At 42.9% G+C, this 18,794-nt stretch overlaps 1 protein-coding gene across 4 annotated transcripts in view; it reads left to right on the plus strand.

Moving 5' to 3' along the window:
* Positions 1-18,794, plus strand: part of SPHKAP (SPHK1 interactor, AKAP domain containing) — a 190,373-nt gene that overhangs the window by 153,985 nt on the left and 17,594 nt on the right. For all 4 annotated transcript variants that reach the window (XM_086365466.1, XM_086365471.1, XM_086365467.1 and 1 more), the window contains exons 7-8: positions 2,090-5,861; positions 18,403-18,588. In XM_086365466.1, coding sequence (XP_086221592.1) covers positions 2,090-5,861; positions 18,403-18,588 — 3,958 coding nt within the window. The remainder of the gene's footprint in view (positions 1-2,089; positions 5,862-18,402; positions 18,589-18,794) is intronic.

Genomic DNA, 18,794 nt, shown 5'->3' on the forward strand with positions numbered 1-18,794 from the left:
CTGCCAAGAGATGGAGACTATCACTTGGAGGAAAGTTAATTTCCCTAAGATTTCCATTAAAGCCATCTGTTAGCTGAGGCTGAGTGAGATTGGCCTGAATCCGAGCGCTGCCTCTTTGAGGCTGTGAAAGCTGGGGCCAGTGATCTAAGTCTTTCTGAGCTCCAGTTTCCTTATCCATAATTTGGGAGTATAACAGTGTCTCCAGAACTATTATATGTATTATATTTAGCCATTTAAAATATATATTTATTACATTTCTGGGCTTTCCAGGTGGCTCACTGGTAAAGAATCTGCCTATCTATGCAGGAGCCACAGGAGACCCGTGTTAGATCCCTGGGTTAGAAAGATCCCCTGGAGAAGGAAATGGCAACCCAGTCCAGTATTCTTGCCTGGGAAATCCCATGGACAGAGGAGCCTGACAGTCTGCAGTCCATGGGGTCACTCGGACATGACTGAGCCAGCATGATTATTTCTCCAGGGCAGGAGCAAGTAACCCAGAAAAGTTCTTGCTGCTGCTGCTGCTGCTAAGTCGCTTCATTCGTGTCCGACTCTGTGCGACCCTATAGACGGCAGCCCATCAGCCTCCTCCACCCATGGGATTTTCCAGGCAAGAGTACTGGAGTGGGTTGCCATTGCCTTCTCCAGAAAAGTGCTTAGCGTGTGTTTATTAATTCTTTCTTTTGACTCATTAATAGAGCTCAGTGAACAATGAGTTACTCTTCCCCAAAGAGGAAGGGATACTCCAGATTCTGTTCTCACTGTCCTTGGGGCACGAGAGAAGCTCTCTCAACAAGGCCCACGACATCCTGCATATCCTGCCTTCTCCCTCTGTACCCACTGGGCAGCTGCAGGACACAGTTGTCTTGGTTACTTTCTCGCCAAAGCACAGTGACCAGCCCTCGGCTCCCAGATGCCCTCTTCCAGTCTAGCACTGGCATCTGTACTCCACACTGAAAGCCATTCTATTGAGGGCAGCTCACAATGAAACTCAAAAGCTTTTGCAGATTCATATTTCTTGAAGAAATATTCAAAATACTATTTTCAAAAAACAGAAAAAAAAGATAACTGATCCTTTAAGGCATTTTTGGAAATAAAGATTATTTTAGACTCATGTGAACCTGCTGTCTAAAAAGTAATGGTGCATGGAACTTCTCGAATTATGGCTTTTTATGTTTGTTTTTGTCTCCGTTCCATTTATATCTGCTCTGATCTTTATGATTTCTTTCCTTCTACTAACTTTGGGTTTTGTTTGTCCTTCTTTATCTAAAAAAATAGTACAAATGAACTTATTTATAAAACAGAAATAGAGTCACAGATGTTGAAAACAGACTCATGATTACCAGGTGGAAATGGTCGCGGGTGGGGGGCGGGCTGGGAGATTGGGAGTGACATATACGCAGTGTGCTGTGCTGGACGTAGTCGCTCAGTCGTGTCCAACTCTTTGCAAACCCATGAGCTGTAGCCAACCAGGCTCCTCTGTCCTTGGGATTCTCTAGGGAAGAACACTGAAGTAGGTTTCCATGCCCTCCTCCAGAGGATCTTCCCAATCCAGGGATTGAACCTAGGTCTCCCGCATTGTGGTTGGGTTCTTTACCATCTGAGTCACCAGGGAGGCTCAAAAATGCTGGAGTGGGTGGCTTCTCCCTTCTCCAGGGGAACTTCCCAACTCAGGAATTGAACCAGGGTCTCCTGCATTGCAGGCGAATTCTCTACCAGCTGAGCCACCCGGGAAGCCCCATATACATACTACTGTATATAAAATAGATATTTGTATATTGTATAGCGCACTATTGTATAGTGCAGGGAACTGTATTCAATACTTTGTGACGACCTACATGGGAAAAAAATCTAAAAATGACTGGGTGTGTGTTTATATATATATATATATATATATATATATATATATATATAATTGATTCACTTTTCTGCATACTTAAAACCAACAAAACAATGTAAATCAACTGTACTCCAATTAAAAAAAAGGACTCAGAATTGCAAAAAAACAGAATAAAAGCAGATGATCAAAAGTGAAAAAATAATATTTTTACTTAAATACAATAAATAAGTAGTATCATTTTCTCTTTACCAGGTTATGAAAATATAAATGTCTCAACCAGTATCTTGGAAAATAAAAAGCCAAAGGAAGCCACTAAGGAGGAATGGAATTACAGCAAGGAAAAATTACTTTATACATTGGAAGACAAGTATGTTAGCAAATATCATCCACCACTGGTTAAAACAGAAGGATCTCTGGGAAGAGTGGCAGAATATACAAGTCTGCAGAGTCTAGATCCTTCAGCCAAGATATCAAAGTGGAAAGGTGAAGCTGTGGGGAATGAGCGGTCAACCACAAAGGATTATTCTTCAGAAAAGTGTAAAAGTCAAGAGGAAAACTCACAGGCGCTATGTAGTCCAGGCAATGCTTATTTCTCAAAGATGGTTAAGAGGGATGGACTTTCTGCATGTGGGACTTTCTCTGAGCGTGACAGCAATTTAGACCCAGGAGACCGTGAAGACCGCACAAGCTTTCTTCTTCCCTTACAAGATGGAGAAGCCACAACAGGCGAGTATGCCACGAATTTAGCGGAATCTGTGATGCAAGATGCATTTCTTCGACTCTCTAAGTCTCAGCCTGCCCTCCCCCAGGAATCTGCAGTCAGTGTTTCTGTAGGAAGTGCTCTGCTTCCCAGTGGCTCTTCCACAAAAGATATCGTGGTACCTCAGTCATGGAACGAGCCCCCCAAAATCGTCATTGTCCAGAGTCCAGAAGGCAGTGATGCTGGCCCTGAGCCAGGCATCTCCTCGTGGCCCGAGACAGAAGTCTCCAGTGAAACTTCAGGTGTCCCCTCTGGAGAGAACTCCAGAAGACGCCCCCAGAGTCCTCTAGAAGTAGCATTAGCTTGTGCAGCCACTGTTATTGGGACCATTTCCAGTCCACAAGCCACAGAAAGATTCAAAATGGAGCAAGAACCTCTGGTTTCACACCATCCACTGGGAGGTGATGAGCCAGGACAAACTCAGGCCTCTCAAGTACTCAAGGATCCCTCCCTCAGTGAATACTCGTTTCCGTCTGCTTTATGTGGCATGACTCAGGTGGCCAGTGCTGTTGCTGTCTGTGGCCTGGGAGAAACAGGAGAGGTGAAGTGCCCGGTGGCTTCCAGTGGCTTCCTGTCTGAAGCTGAGGCCCCTGCAGCCATCCCCCCACTTTGTGGTTTAGTGGCAGAAAAGAGCATGGAGCTGGGGAATGAAGCCATTGCAGAGGCCTTGCTCAAGGAGGTTGCCTTGGTCTTAACAAGACCTAACGCCTACAGCAGCATTGGAGACCTCATGGAGTCAGTGAATAGGAGGATCGTAGAAGCTGTTTCAAAGCCTCAGACCTTGTGCTCAGAAAATGCCCTTGGGAATGAACTGGCACAGACCCTGTCTAATGTTATCCTGAAGCATTCCATTGATGAAATTCACCAGAAAAATAAAATGATAGACCCCAATGATGACAGGGACTCATCTGAAACCCTGGAATCCTTAATGGAAAGTGTAAATCAGCTGCTCTTCAATGTGATACGCTTCACGTTCGAGAAGATGAGCCACCTTGTACAGCTTGGGGGATGTCCCCCTGTCCTTTCTAAGGAGACCATCAGATGGAGGGAAACCGAACCAGACTTCCAGCCAACTGATCAAGCCATTTGTCCAGCATGGACAAAAGCCGCTGAATACTCCAATTGCCATCCACTTAGCAACCTGCATATCAGCAGTCCTGTTATCAATGATCTTGTAGATGCTGGACATCCGAAGCAAGACAGCAAGGGTCCAGCAGAGTCAGGTCTTTCCCAGATCCCCACACTGCAATCTGAATTATCCTGCAGTACCAGCATGTCTGCTAAAACACCACCCAAGGAAATATATCTGAAAGGATCGGTGGTGGAGGATATGAAAAACCCTCCTGCACCACCCAGTGATAATGAGAATGAATGCAGAGCCCCTCCAGAGGAAGAAATGACACCAACAGTTGGCAAGTACAGCATCAGCTCTCAGGACACTGAGGACAGCATCATTGCAAATGCTCAAGAAAAGTACAATGGTGCCTTGCCTCTGAACAGTGAACTTCAAGTTTGCCCGTCTGTGTTGGGGGATGATTTGCTGCTTCCTGCTCAATCCATGCTACCAGAAAAAGACCCAGACATATACTGCATTGCAGACTTCGCAGAAGAATTAGCAGAGACGATCGTCTCCATGGCAACGGAAATCGCAGCGATTTGCCTTGACAACTCCAATGGAAAACAACCCTGGTTCTGTGCATGGAAAAGAGGGAATGAGTTTCTGGTTACCCCCAACATCTCCTGCCGATCCTTGAAGAAGAAGAAAGAGAGCCAGGCCAGCGGGGCCACTGTGAGGAAACACAAGCCCCCGCGACTCAGCGAGATCAAGAGGAAAACCGATGAGCACCCGGAGCTGAAAGAGAAGCTGATGAACAGGGTGGTGGACGAGTCCATGAACCTCGAGGACATCCCAGACTCTGTCAGTATTTTTGCAAACGAAGTGGCAGCCAAGATCATGAACCTCACAGAGTTCTCCTTGGTGGACGGTGTGTGGCAAGCACAGGGCTACCCCCGGAGTCGGTTACTGGGTGGGGACAGGTGGAACCGCCTGAAGGCCTCCAGCTGCGAGAGCATTCCAGAGGAGGACTCTAACACCCGGGCCTATGTGAACAGCCTGGGTTTAATGAGTACCCTGAGTCAGCCAGTTAGCCGGGCCAGCTCCGTCTCTAAGCAGTCGAGCTGTGAGAGCATCACCGATGAGTTTTCCAGGTTCATGGTGAACCAGATGGAAAATGAAGGAAGAGGCTTCGAGTTACTGCTGGATTACTACGCAGGCAAGAATGCCAGCAGCATCTTGAACTCAGCTGTGCAACAGGCCTGCCGGAAAAACGACCATCTGAGTGTGAAGCCAAGCTGTCCCTCGAAGCAGTCCAGCACCGAAAGCATCACCGAGGAGTTCTACAGGTACATGCTGAGGGACATTGAACGAGAGGGCAAAGACGGCCCCTCCTCCAGGCAAGGCAGCCAGGACTGGACCACTGGCTTGCTCTCGCCTTCTCTGCGGTCCCCCTTGTACTACAGACAGTCGTCTGTGCCCGACGGCAGATCTCCGGGCGCCAGGCTCACGGTGAACGTGCCCATCAAAGCTAACTCCTTAGACGGCTTTTCTCAACACAGCCAGCAAGACTTCCTCAGCGTCCAGCCAGTCGGCGGCGCTTCCTCCTCGGGTCTCTGCAAATCTGACTCTTGCCTGTATCGCAGAGGCGGGGCTGACCACATCACAAACATGTTAATTCACGAGACGTGGGCAAACTCAATCGAGGCTCTCATGCGGAAGAACAAAATTATAGTGGATGATGCCGGCGCGGCTGATGCTGAACCTCCTTCAGGGGGCCCCTCCTTGCAAGTGGAAAAGTGTGCGGGCAGATTAGCTTCGGGCAGGGTGCAAAGTGGACCAGCTCTGCTTGTGCAGGAGTCTGTGGATTATCCGAGGAAAAACTCAATCACAGAAAGCAGCCATCTCCCAGGGTCGTCCCCAAGCAAAGCTGCTCCTCTTACAAGTCACAGCAGTTTAGATTTTAAAAAGGAAACTCCCTCATGCCACCATGCGGTCCCTCTAAGCCACACCCGGCGATCACTTTGCTCAAGGGAAGTGCCTTTAATCCAGATCGAAACAGATCAGAGAGAAGAATGTGTGGGAGAACCTGAACACGTTATTTCCGAACACAGCCCCCTAGAGGAAAAAGAAAGGTGTTTGGAAGAAGAAAAGGTCCCAGAGTCAGGGAAGGGTGAAGACGCTGCCCTGAGTGCCTGCCAGAACCCCAGGTGAGTGAGTGATCTCTTAGACGAACGAAGGTTCATGGGACTGCACTTTGCACCTTAATCACTATTTATTCTAAATCTTAGGAACTTACTGGTGCAGGAACTGAATTCCTGAGATAGTCATTGGCCTCCCTGAGTTAATATACACTTTCCCAGGTGGTGCTAGTGGTAAAGAACACTCCTGCCAATGCAGGAGACATAAGAAATATGGGTTCAGACCCTGCGTTGGGAAGATCCCCTGGAGGAGGCATGGCAACACACGCCAGTATTCATGCCTGGAGACATGTGCATGCCTATGGACAGAGGAGCCTAGCGAGCTACAGTCCAGAGGGTGGCAAAGAGTCAGACACGAAGTGACTTAGCATACATATAATAGAAAGGCAGAAGTAAATTTTTTTTTAATTCCTAAAACAAATTAGGTTTCTGTGTATAATAAAAGAAATGCGATATCATTCTCCCCATTAAAATTAATCTCCCATAGTAAGCTACCTTTTGAAATTAATTCATGGCAACTTTCAAGCAAAAAAGAAAACACATCAACTTGATCACTTGAAAAAAAAGCTAAATTTAAATAAGTTTTAATATTGGAATCTGACATTAAATATTTTGGTGTAATTTTCCCCCAGGTTCTCTCGAGTTTTTCTTTCTTGTCTTACCCTAAAGATCTTTGCAAGGACACCATGTCCCACAGTGCTGACTCTTTAGATTCATAGTATAATACAGGCTTTCGTGCAAGTGGTAAAAAATACCTGCCAACCCATGAGACACAGTTTGATCCCTGGGTGGGAAAGATTCCCTGGAGAAGGAAATGGCAGCTCATTCCAGTTTTTGTGCCTGGAAAATTCCATGGTCAGAGAAGCCTGGCAGGCTACAGACCATGGGGTTGCAAGAGAATCAGACACGACTTAGTGACTAAACTTCAACATAATCACGGTAGGATAAGTGCAGAAATAAACACTGGGATGTTGTTATTTCAATAGTTCTTTGTCCAGAAAATCATAATGTAGGTGACAGTGCATTTTGAATTTGAGAGAAGGTAATTATTTCTCTCAGGCAGCTTAAAGAAATATCAGTTCCTTTTACAACTCCCATTTTCTGTAGCAAATTCATAAGATTCTTGAATATGAAACCACTGTAGCATTTAAAAATTTGATATATACTTTAAGTTTTTTTTCTAAGCTACAGAAATAAACAGAGACAAAAATTAATCTACTGGCTTTGGGAAACATAAGTTGAGAAATAGCTTGCATTATCTTTTCAGAGATACACATCTATCATTCAGAGAGCTTATGATTTTTAAGTGTTTAGCTGCAATTAACCAGTTGAACATAGGCTTCTTCAAATTTTGTCAGCTCTGGAAAATCCCTAGGACATCCATACCCCCACCAAGAATGAGAAATCCCCCAAATGGATCCATCTTCAGGTACAAACGATCATTATAAAGCATCTTTACAAGTTATGGGCAGTGGGTGCTCCAGTTGCACTTTCTTAGCTACTTAGTGCTAAAAGTTTAGCTTTCCAGTTGGATTAAATCCTAGAAGAATGCAGGGGACAAAGGCATGAAAACGTACAAGCAAAAGAACATGAACTGACTAAGAAGACAAGTTCTTACATATTGTAATTCTCCGACAATACTTGTCAAAATCTTACAGAAGTACCATATCTTACCATAGTGTTCACCACCTCCAGGAAATATGATGCATGACAAGGTATTAATTGTGATTAAAGACTTGTTTTGGATTTCAGGTTTGACTTGAAAACTCCAGCTGAGATTCTTAGTAAAAGAAGATCATCTAGCTAGGGAGCATTCTTGAACCAATAGTTCAACAAGGTTCATACTTGTAGGCTCAAATCTAATAGTGGCGGTCACTGAAATTAGATACCATGCATTCTACAATTTTGAGTTAAATGTCACAAATGATACTCAAAATAGGTACAACCTAAGAACATTCCAAAAGGTTGGGAAATAGGCATGAATAAAGCTTCCAACTGAATTAGTTTGTGTTCCCAATAAATGACCCAAACACATATTATCTCATAATGTGGATTCCTGATTCAATTTTCCAACACTGAAAGAGAAAAAAAACTTGGTAGAATCATCAGCCTTCAAAATTCGAGAGCTAAATCTTTTCTCAAAGCATCCAGACTAAGCATTTAATATATTTTTCTTTTTGGCACAATATAAAGAATTGTAGGAAGTTCCCTTGTGGTCCAGGGGTAGACCACAGGCTAAGTGCTTTCAGTGCAAGGGGCATGATAGCCCACCAGGCGAATCTGTCCCTAGGATTTAACAGCAAAAATACTGGAATGGGTTGCCATTTCCTTCTCCAGTGGATCTTCCCAACCTAGGGATCAAACCATGTCTCCTTCACTGGCAAACAAGTTCTTCACCACTCAGGCACCAGGAAAGACCTTACTCACCTGCTGTTGTTCAGTCACTCAGTCGTGTCAGACTCTTTGCAACCTCCTGGACTGCAGCAGGTTTCCCTGTCCTTCCCCAGCTCCTGGAGCTTGCACAAACTCATGTCCATTGAGTCGATGATACAGTCAAACCATCTCATTCTCTGTCATCCTCTTCTCCTCCTGCCTTCAGTGTTTCCCATCATCAGGGACTTTTCTAATGAGTTGGCTCTTCGCATCAGGTGGCCAAAGTATTGGAGCTTCAACTTTAGCATCATTCCTTCCAAAGAACACCCAGGGCTGATCTCCTTTAGAATGGACTGGTTGGATCTCCTTGCAGTCCAAGGGACTCTCAAGAGTCTTCTCCAACACTGCAGTTCAAAAGCATCAATTCTTCGGCACTCAGCTTCCTTTATGTTCCAACTCTCACATCCACACATAACTACTGGAAAAACTATAGCTTTTATACAGACCTTTCTTGGCAATGTCTCTGATTTTTAATACACTATCTAGGTTTGTCATAGCTTTTCTTCCAAGAAGCAAGCATCTTTTAATTTCATGGCTGCAGTCACCAATCTGCAGTGATTTTGGAGCCCAAGAAAATAAAGCCTGTCACTGTTTCCATTGTTTCCCCATCTTTTCCCCAGGAACTGAGGGGACTGGATGCCATAATCTTTGTTTCTTGAATGTTGAGTTTTGAGCCAGCTTTTTCACTCTGTTCTTTCACCTTCATGAAGAAGCTCTTTAGTTCTTCTTCACTTTCTGCCATAAGGGTGGTATCATCTGCATATCTGAGATTATTGATATTTCTCCTGGCAATCTTAATTCCAGCTTGTGCTCCATCCAGCCCGGCATTTCTCATGATGTACCCTGCATATAAATTAAATAAGCAGGGTGACAATATACAGCCTTAACGAACTCCTTTTCCTATTTGGAACCAGTCTGTTGTTCCATGTCTGGTTCTGTTGCTTTTTGACTTGCAAACAGGTTTCTCAGGAGGCAGGAAAGGTGGTCTGGTATTCCCAACTCTAAGAATTTTCCACAGTGTATTGTGATCCACACAGTCAAAGACTTTGGCATAGTCAATGAAGCAGAAATAGATGTTTTTCTGGAATTCTCTGCTTTTTCTATGATCCAGTGGATGTTGGCAATTTGATCTCTGGTTCTTCTGCTTTTTCTAAATCCAGCTTGAACATCTAGAAGTTCACAGTTCATGTACTGTTGAAGCCTAACTTGGAGAATTTTGAGCATTACTTTGCTAGTGTGTGAGATAAGTGCAATTGGGCAGTAGTTTGAACATTCTTTGGCATTGCCTTTCTTTAGGATTGGAATGAAAACTGACCTTTTCCAGTTCTGTCACCTGGATTTTCCAAATTTGCTGGCATATTGAGTGCAGCACTTTCACAGCATCATCTTTCAGGATTTGAAATAGCTCAGCTGTAATTCCATCACCTCCACTAGCTATGTTCATAGTGATGCTTCCTAAGGCCCCCTTGCCTTCTCACTCCAGGATGTCTGGCTCTAGATGAGTGATCACGCCTTCGTGGTTATCTGGGTCATGAAGATCTTTTCTGTGCAGTTCTTCTGTGTATTCTTGCCACCTCTTCTTAATATCTTCTGCTTCTGTTAGGTCCATACCATTTCTGTCCTTTATTGTGCCATCTTTGCATGAAATGTTCCCTTGGTATCTCTAATTTCCTTAAAGAGATCTTTAATCTTTCCCACTCTGTTGTTTTCCTCTATTTCTTTGCATTGATCAGTTAGGAATTCTTTCTCATTTCTCTTTGCTATTCTTTGGAACTCTGCATTCAGATGGGTATATCTTTCCTTTTCTCATTTGCCTTTGCTTCTCTTCTTTTCTCAACTATTTGTTAGGCCTCCTCAGACAACCATTTTTCCTTTTTGCATTTCTCTTTCTTGGGGATCGTTTTGATCATTGCCTCCTGTACAATGTTACGAACCTCCATCCATCATTCTTCAGGCACTCTGTCTCACCTGTAGGCAGTAATCATCAGAAGATTCTTAAGGTTTACATAAAGAAATGTAGACAGGCTCTTAACTCAGCACCTAGTCTATTACAAACACTCAATAAATGTTTACTCTATAGTTGTTGTTTGGGCTTAAGGTATATGGTTGCTTTTATTCCAGAAGATCTTTTTCCCAAGAGAAACTTGTTATAAACAGTGTGAGAATTTTATTAAAACCAGAGAATTCTCAGGATTTGCAAGAGGGAAATTAGTCATACTTAGATCACATTTTCTAAGTTCAGGGTTGTTATCAGGAGATTTGATGTGTCAAAATACCTAACTATGGAGCTCAATTCCCTGTGAAAGACTTCCTACCCACTTATACACAAGAGGGAGGGAGATGACATAGGCACACATTAGATTGTTTGGAAGTGGGGAGGTGTCATGTCCTGAAGATATTATTAGGCTATTCTCTGAGGGACATTCTCATAATTCTTACTAAAAGCTTCGTAAAAGCTCAACATAATGAAATAAAAATCACATTCTTACTTTTTTGTTATGTAAAACCAGAATTCATCATGGCCATCAGACCCAAATAGAAATACTGTAGCTCAGACAGTAAGGAATCTGCCTGCAATGCAGGAGACCCAGGTTCTTTCCCTGGATTGGGAAGATCCTCTGGAGAAGGGAATGGCAATCCACTCCAGCATTCTTGCCTGGACAATTCCATGGACGGAGGAACCTGGTGGGCCACAGTCCATGGGGTCGCAAAGAGTCGGACACGACTGAGCAACTAACACCACTACTGCTACTATTGTATTTCAGGCCATCTCATTTGTCCACATACCGAATTAAATCAATTTTAAAGAGCTTAAGTGATTTAGGATAGCCCAGTTCTTGATTTCTGGGAAAATATTATCCTATTGGTGAACAGCAATGTGTTCTTAACTCATCCACCTTCTCTGAGATTATTGAAAAGCAGTTATCTAACTTTTTGATAATTGGAGACCAAGGTATAAACACCAAACTGAAAATTTTGATCATTCACATGTTGCACTCACCTTATATAATTTTTTAGAAATACATTGTGTATTCAATTATGTTTGCTTCAAGAAAAAAAATTTTCACCTGACAAATATTTGCATGCTCATCTGGGATACACATTGCCACTGGAGCTGCAAGCACAAGAGAACATAAAGATTTCGTGCCTGCACCCATGGCTCTTGGGCTTCCCTGGTGACTCAAACAGTAAATCATCTGCCTGAAATGCCGGAGACCTGGGTTCAATCCCTGGGTCGGGAAGATCCCCTGGAGAAGGAAATGGCTACCCACTCCAGTATTCTTGTCTGGGAAATCCCATGGACAGAGCAGCCTAGAGGGCTACCTTGCACACCAGTGGGAGAAATAGACAGTGTGCATGGAAAAACCCTTTTGAAAAAGATTACTGTAGAGTGTGATGAGAGGAAAATAAGAAGAGTAATGTGACAGAAAATAACTAGTTGGGGGGAGTGGCTTCTTAAGATAGAATGTTGGCATTTGAGACAAAATGTGAAAAAAGAGAGAAATGATGCCAATGATATGAAGAATTGAATTGAACTGAATCTTTAACATCCTTGTGTTCTAGACAGACAAAAATTGTCCCGGGATGAATCACCTAGAAATCCTAGATTGAGTATAATAAACATCCTTTTAAATCTAGAGCTGAACTTAATAATCATAATCATATGACAATCTCAGAGGCAGAAAATGGAAGGATCTGAAACAAAAGTGACAATCTTGTTAGAGTGTTTTGACCATTAAAAAATTAATGCACTTAATCAGTTCAGTTCAGTCGCTCAGTCGTGTCCAACTCTTTGCAACCCCATGAATAGCAGCACGCCAGGCCTCCCTGTCCATCACCAACTCCCGGAGTTCACTCAGACTCACGTCCATCGAGTCAGTGATGCCATGTAGCCATCTCATCCTCTGTCATCCCCTTCTCCTCCTGCCCTCAATCCCTCCCAGCATCAGAGTCTTTTCCAATGAGTCAACTCTTCTCATGAGGTGGCCAAAGTACTGGAGTTTCAGCTTTAGCAGCATTCCTTCCAAAGAAATCCCAGGGCTGATCTCATTCAGAATGGACTGGTTGGATCTCCTTGCAGTCCAAGGGACTCTCAAAAGTCTTCTCCAACACCACAGTTCAAAAGCATCAATTCTTTGGCGCTCAGCTTTCTTCACAGTCCAACTCTCACATCCATACATGACCACTGGAAAAACCATAGCCTTGACTAGACGGACCTTTGTTGGCAAAGTAATGTCTCTGCTTTTCAATATGCTATGTAGGTTGGTCATAACTTTCCTTTCAAGGAGTAAGCGTCTTTTAATTTCATGGCTACAGTCACCATCTGCAGTGATTTTGGAGCCCCCAAAAATAAAGTCTGACACTGTTTCCACTCTTTCCCCATCTATTTTCCATGAAGTGATGGGACCAGATGCCATGATCTTCGTTTTCTGAATGTTGAGTTTTAAGCCAACTTTTTCACTCTCCTCTTTCACCTTCATCAAGAGGCTTTTTAGTTCCTCTTTCTGCCATAATGGTGATGTCATCTGCATATCTGAGGTTATTGATATTTCTCCCAGCAATCTTGATTCCAGCTTGTGCTTTCTCCAGCCCAGCGTTTCTCATGATGTACTCTGCATATAAGTTAAATAAGCAAGGTGACAATATACAGCCTTGATGTACTCCTTTTCCTATTTGGAACCAGTCTGTTGTTCCATGTCCAGTTCTAACTGTTGCTTCCTGACCTGTATACAAATTTCTCAAGAGGCAGGTCAGGTGGTCTGGTATTCCCATCTGTTTCAGAATATTCCACAGTGTATTGTGATCCACACAGTCAAAGGTTTTGGCATAGTCAATAAAGCAGAAATAGATGTTTTTCTGGAACTCTCTTGCTTTTTCGATGATCCAGCGGATGTTGGCAATTTGGTCTCTGGTTCCTCTGCCTTTTCTAAAACCAGCTTGAACATCTGGAAGTTCATGGTTCACGTATTACTGAAGCCCGGCTTGGAGAATTTTGAGCATTACTTTACTAGCGTGTGAAATGAATGCAATTGTGCGGTACTTTGAGCATTTTTTGGCATTGCCTTTCTTTGGGATTGGAATAAAAACTGACCTTTTCCAGTCCTGTGGCCACTGCTGCATTTTCCAAATTTGCTGGCATATTGAGTGCAGCACTTTCACAGCATCATCTTTCAGGATTTGAAATAGCTCAACTGGAATTCCATCACCTCCACTAGCTTTGTTCATAGTGATGCTTTCTAAGGCCCACTTGACTTCACATTCCAGGATGTCTGGCTCTAGGTGAGTGATCACACCATCATGATTATCTGGGTCGTGAAGATCTTTTTTGTACAGTTCTTCTGTGTATTCTTGCCACCTCTTCTGAATATCTTCTGCTTCTGTTAAGTCCATACCATTTCTGGCCTTTATCGAGCCCATCTTTGCATGAAATGTTCCCTTGGTATCTCTAATTTTCTTGAAGAGATCTCTAGTCTTTCCCATTCTGTTGTTTTCCTCTATTTCTTTGCATTGATCGCTGATGAAGTCTTTCTTATCTCTCCTTGCTGTTGTTTGGAACTCTGCATTCAGATGTTTATATCTTTCCTTTTCTCCTTTGCTTTTTGCTTCCCTTCTTTTCACAGCTATTTGTAAGGCCTCCTCAGACAGCCATTTTGCTTTTTTGCATTTCTTTTCCATGGGGATGGTCTTGATCCCTGTCTCCTGTACAATGTCATGAACCTCCATCCACAGTTCATCAGGCACTCTATCTATCAGATCTAGTCCCTTAAATCTATTTCTCACTTCCACTGTATAATCATAAGGGATTTGATTTAGGTTATACCTGAATGGTCTAGTGGGTTTCCCTACTTTCTTCAATTTCAGTCTGAATTTGGCAATAAGGAGTTCCTGATCCGAGCCACAGTCAGCTCCTGGTCTTGTTTTTGTTGACTGTATAGAGCTTCTCCATCTTTGGCTGCAAAGAATATAATCAATCTGATTTCGGTGTTGACCATCTAGTGATGTAATAAACATCCTTTTAAATCTAGGGCTGAACTTAATAATCATAGTCATATGACAGTCTCAGAGGCAGAAAATGGAAGGATCTGAAACAAAAGTGACAATCTTGTTAGAGTGTTTTGACCATTAAAAAATTAATGCACTTATCAGCATGCCTGAGTTTCAATTATCATCTTGAAAATTATTTACTATTTGCGGTGTTCTTTGTTTCTGTGTATCCAAGTTCCAATCAGTAGTGTTTTCCTTCCACCTAAGGACTTCCACTGCACTTCTTACTGTGCAAATCTCCTAGTGAAATTTTGTTAAATAAAAATTGCTATTTATTGATAGCCTTATTTTTTCATTTTTTTAAACAGGCTTAATTTTTTAAGAGCAGTTTTAGATTCACAGTAAAGTGGATAGAACAGAGAATTTTCCATGTCCTCTACCCCCACATAAGCATAGCCTCCCCCACTATCACCATCGTATACCAGTGGTTCACTTGTTACTGCTAATAAACCAACATAATACATCATTTCACCCAAACTCCATCACTTACATTAGGATTATTGTTACTGTCTACCTATGGCGAGTGATTCCTGCTTTCCATTTATAGTAATGACTCAAATTTTCTTTCTAAAATAAATGTATTTTGGTTATATAAACTAATTTAAAAAATTTTATTATTATTATAAAGGGTAATGCATATATGGAAAAAATTATGACAATGGTTTGCTAGCAAATGAAGTTGGAGGAACTCTGAACTAGGTGGTCTCTGAGGTCCCTGCTGACTCAGAAATTCTACAGTTCAATTTGATGTCAGATCAAGTATGGTCCTTTAAAGCACTGTGTGTGAGCGGTAAGATCAGAAGTAGGAAAAAAAGCCAACACATACATCTGCAAAACATATATGTGCATTATTCATAAATAAATGAGCAAAGCTATAAATTTCTCTCAAAAGAAAATGAAAACTACTATTTTAGATAATCATTATTCATTCTGAATTCCTGGTTATGTAACATGGGATATGAAGTTTACAGTAAATAGAGTGTGAAATTGAGATAAAATAAAATATTCTGACAGCTTCATTTTTTAACCTGAATGTTTAATGTCAATCACTGAGATTTAACTTCTGCTTTAGTAAGAAATGTCCTGGAACGAATTTTGCTAATAATATAAGGTCCTAACTCAGTAAGGAATTGGTCTAGGAAATTATTTTTTAACCAAATGAACAATTGGCTTAGGATCTCTCTCCTTTGTGCTCAACGCTTGGCTCATTTCCACTTGGCGGAACATGTATATTATTTCCATTTGTCATCAATGAACTTCTCTTTCATTTGAATTTAGTTAAATTCAGTAAATGTTTCTTTGGCTGCATCTATTCCTCCCCACCCCTTTTCCTTGCTCAATTTAGAAAATCTCAACATTTTTGAAAGAAAGATCAAGTTTATATGGGTCTCTTTGCACCAAAGGTTAGCAGCAGATTGCACTGGAAGCAGCCACACCCCAACACCGCACTTGTCCAGATGCTGTGAGAAGGAATCTGAGATCTTGTGTGAAATTACCAAGGTGACATGTTCACATTTCAGAGGTGGTATTTAATCACACTCCCAAAATTAAGCATTTGAAATTCTCTGAAGTGAAATGAAGTGAAAGTCGCTCAGTCATGTCTGACTCTTAGTGGCCCCATGGACTACAGAGTCCATAGAATTCTCCAGCCCAGAATACTGGAGTGGGTAGCGTTTCCCTTCTCCAGGGGATCTTTCCAACCCAGAGATCGAACCCAGGTCTACCACATTGCAGGCGGATTCTTTACCAGTTGAGCCACAGGGGAAGCCCAAGAATACTGGAGTAAGTAGACTATCCCTTCTCCAGTAGATCTTCCGGACCCAGGAATCGAACCAGGGTCTCCTGCATTGCAGGCGGATTCTTTACCAACTGAGGTGTTTTTTTGTTTTTTTTTTTAATACAATCATTTTTGGAAAAAGGATAACAGTACTCATTCTAAGATTGAGGAAAATTATGTAGACTTTTAGGGCTTGTACCCACTAGCAATCAAGAAAGGGACTGCAGATGGTCATATGCTCATGGTCGACTGAAAGTTGCTCTGTTGTGCATGCCTTCTGATAATTCAGTCTGTTATAATCAGTATAGAATATTTATGAGCCCTTAATTGGCTTCTAGCTCACTAAGTTTACTTGGGGAAGCCCCTGCAGTTAGTGTGTATCCACTGTGTGCTCTCCTGGGCAAGTCTAGGTTTAGAGATCAGATTGCAACTTTTTCCGGTAGGCCACCCTTGCTACTCATGCCTAACTTCCTACCTAACACAAGAATTCTGAATGAAATTTATCAAGTATCTTAAATTGTATGTCCCAGGAACAGATCTTGAAGAGAGCTGCAGACAGATAATTTTTGGAGTGCTCTCCAGAGAAAAGTCTACATCCATGTATAGGAGCAGGGCAAGACAAGATTAGACAGAGGGAGATGGTCCCCCCTCCCCGAATGTGTTTACAACTGAAAGCACAGCACAGCCTCCAGGAAACCCTGAAACCGGGATGGTCTGTCAGGTTTAGTGCAAATGGAGCCAATGAGTAGGTTTTTGTAGCTCTGTATCATCGCATCCTTGGGGTACTCACTGGGAAAGGGTATAACCTTGGCAAGACAATTCCAGACCTGAGGACAGTCCTCACTGGAAGCCCTCAATACTCTCTACAGCCAGTGCACAATGGCTAAGGAAAGCATTCCAGTGTCCACTCACTGAGTTACCTTATTCTTCATCATCAACTGAAAAATACACTCTTGCTTTTTGTTTACAGTCATTAAAGCCCTTCTCGTCCATGCTATTAGTTTTCAATGAGCCTGTGGAGAAAAGTTTGCATGAATCTCTCCCCATTTCTGTACATTCAGCTCTCTGAGCCAAGAGCCCTGGCACCTGGATTGATGGTTGATCAATTACAAACCCTCAAGTTAAGAGACTTCTAGAGAGATACAGAGCTTCATTTTCCTAGAGCTGGTTGTTTATATTCCGGGATGGTGACACCAACTGCTCTCCACAGAGAAGATTTTAATTTATTTATAATCTAGAGCAAAGTTCTCTCTCTTCCATCCGTCTCTCTCTCTCCCCTCTCTCCCTGAAGAAAAGGAGGCAGATGTGTCCTAGGGTCTTAATTTTGAGCCTCCTCTCCTGTGGTGCAAACCTCACTACATCTGCAGTGTGCTCTAGGAAATTGGGACAGACTGAGGAAATGGATGCAAAGAAATGGTCTGATCCCTAATCTAGAGCACCTGTGTATGTGTGCGTGTATAACTGCCGGGCAAACAAATGGAAAGTCAAACTTGTCAAGAACCCTCTTTCACCAAGTGTTAAAGAAAGAAAGTCACTCAGTCGTGTCTGACTCTTTGTGACCGCATGGACTGTAGCCTACCAGGCTCCTCCGTCCATGGGATTTTCTAGGCAAGAATACCGGAGTGGGTTGCCATTTCCTTCTCCAGGGGATCTTCCCGACCCAGGGACTGAACCTGGGTCTCCCGCATTGTAGCCAGACGCTTTACCCATCTGAGCCACCGGGAAAGTCCACCAAGTGTTAGCAGCAGTTGTTTTTCAGTCAGTATGTTGTGCCCAACTCTTTTGCCTAGAGTGTGATAGAAACTGCCACATCTCCATACTGTAGTTATCCAGATCTTTCCACTTGGGACTTAACAGGTAGGGCTACCTAAATTGAGAGTATGCATCTAATTATGAGCTAGGCAGTTTTAACAATAACATGTTCATTTATGGTTTCCCTGGTGGCTCAGACAGTGAAGGACCGGCAATGCAGGAGACCTGTGTTCAGTTCCTAGGTTGGGAAGATCCGCTGGAGGGAGGGTATGACAACCCACTCTAGTATTCTTTCCTGAGAAATCCCATGGACAGAGGAGCCTGGCAGGCTACAGTCCATGGGGTTGCAAAAGAGTTGGACACAACTGAGCAACTTTACAGACACACACACATTAATTTACAGAATATTTAGTGTGCCCACAGCTCTACCCCAAACACATACAAACTCTTAATAATATATGGGATATACACTAGGGGCAGTGAGGTTCCCCGGAAAAGTTCAGTCTTATGCCTACACTCTTAGTAATGTCTTACCATCTACAGTGAAACCCTTGATGCCAGAGATGTACCGGAGGCTGAAGTCTCAAAAGAAGGCAGAGCCCTGGATGAGTTCTCCAGCCCTCCTGGCAGCAGTGGGGAGAGCATGGACAGTTGGTCCCAGCTCGCCAACGAGGAGGACAACCCAGACGACACAAGCAGCTTCCTGCAGCTCAGTGAGCGATCCATGAGGTACCTGCTCTTTAATTGACTTCCCAGGGAAATAAGTCTCAGCGCAGATTCCAGAAATGCATTTTAAATCATTCTCTCCAAAGGATCCCTGATAAGAGCAAAAAGGAAAGCTTCTGCTAGGACCAAGTGCCTGCCTGTCATGATTTGTGCTGAGAGCTCTTAATATCCAGTTATGGCTTCAATTAGCTCGACCAAGGTTGAGAGTC

This window comes from Bos grunniens, chromosome 2 (genome assembly GCF_055505025.1).
Source record: "Bos grunniens cultivar Pamir isolate PY7600 chromosome 2, Bosgru_T2T1.0, whole genome shotgun sequence".
NCBI classification, from domain to species: domain Eukaryota; kingdom Metazoa; phylum Chordata; class Mammalia; order Artiodactyla; family Bovidae; genus Bos; species Bos grunniens.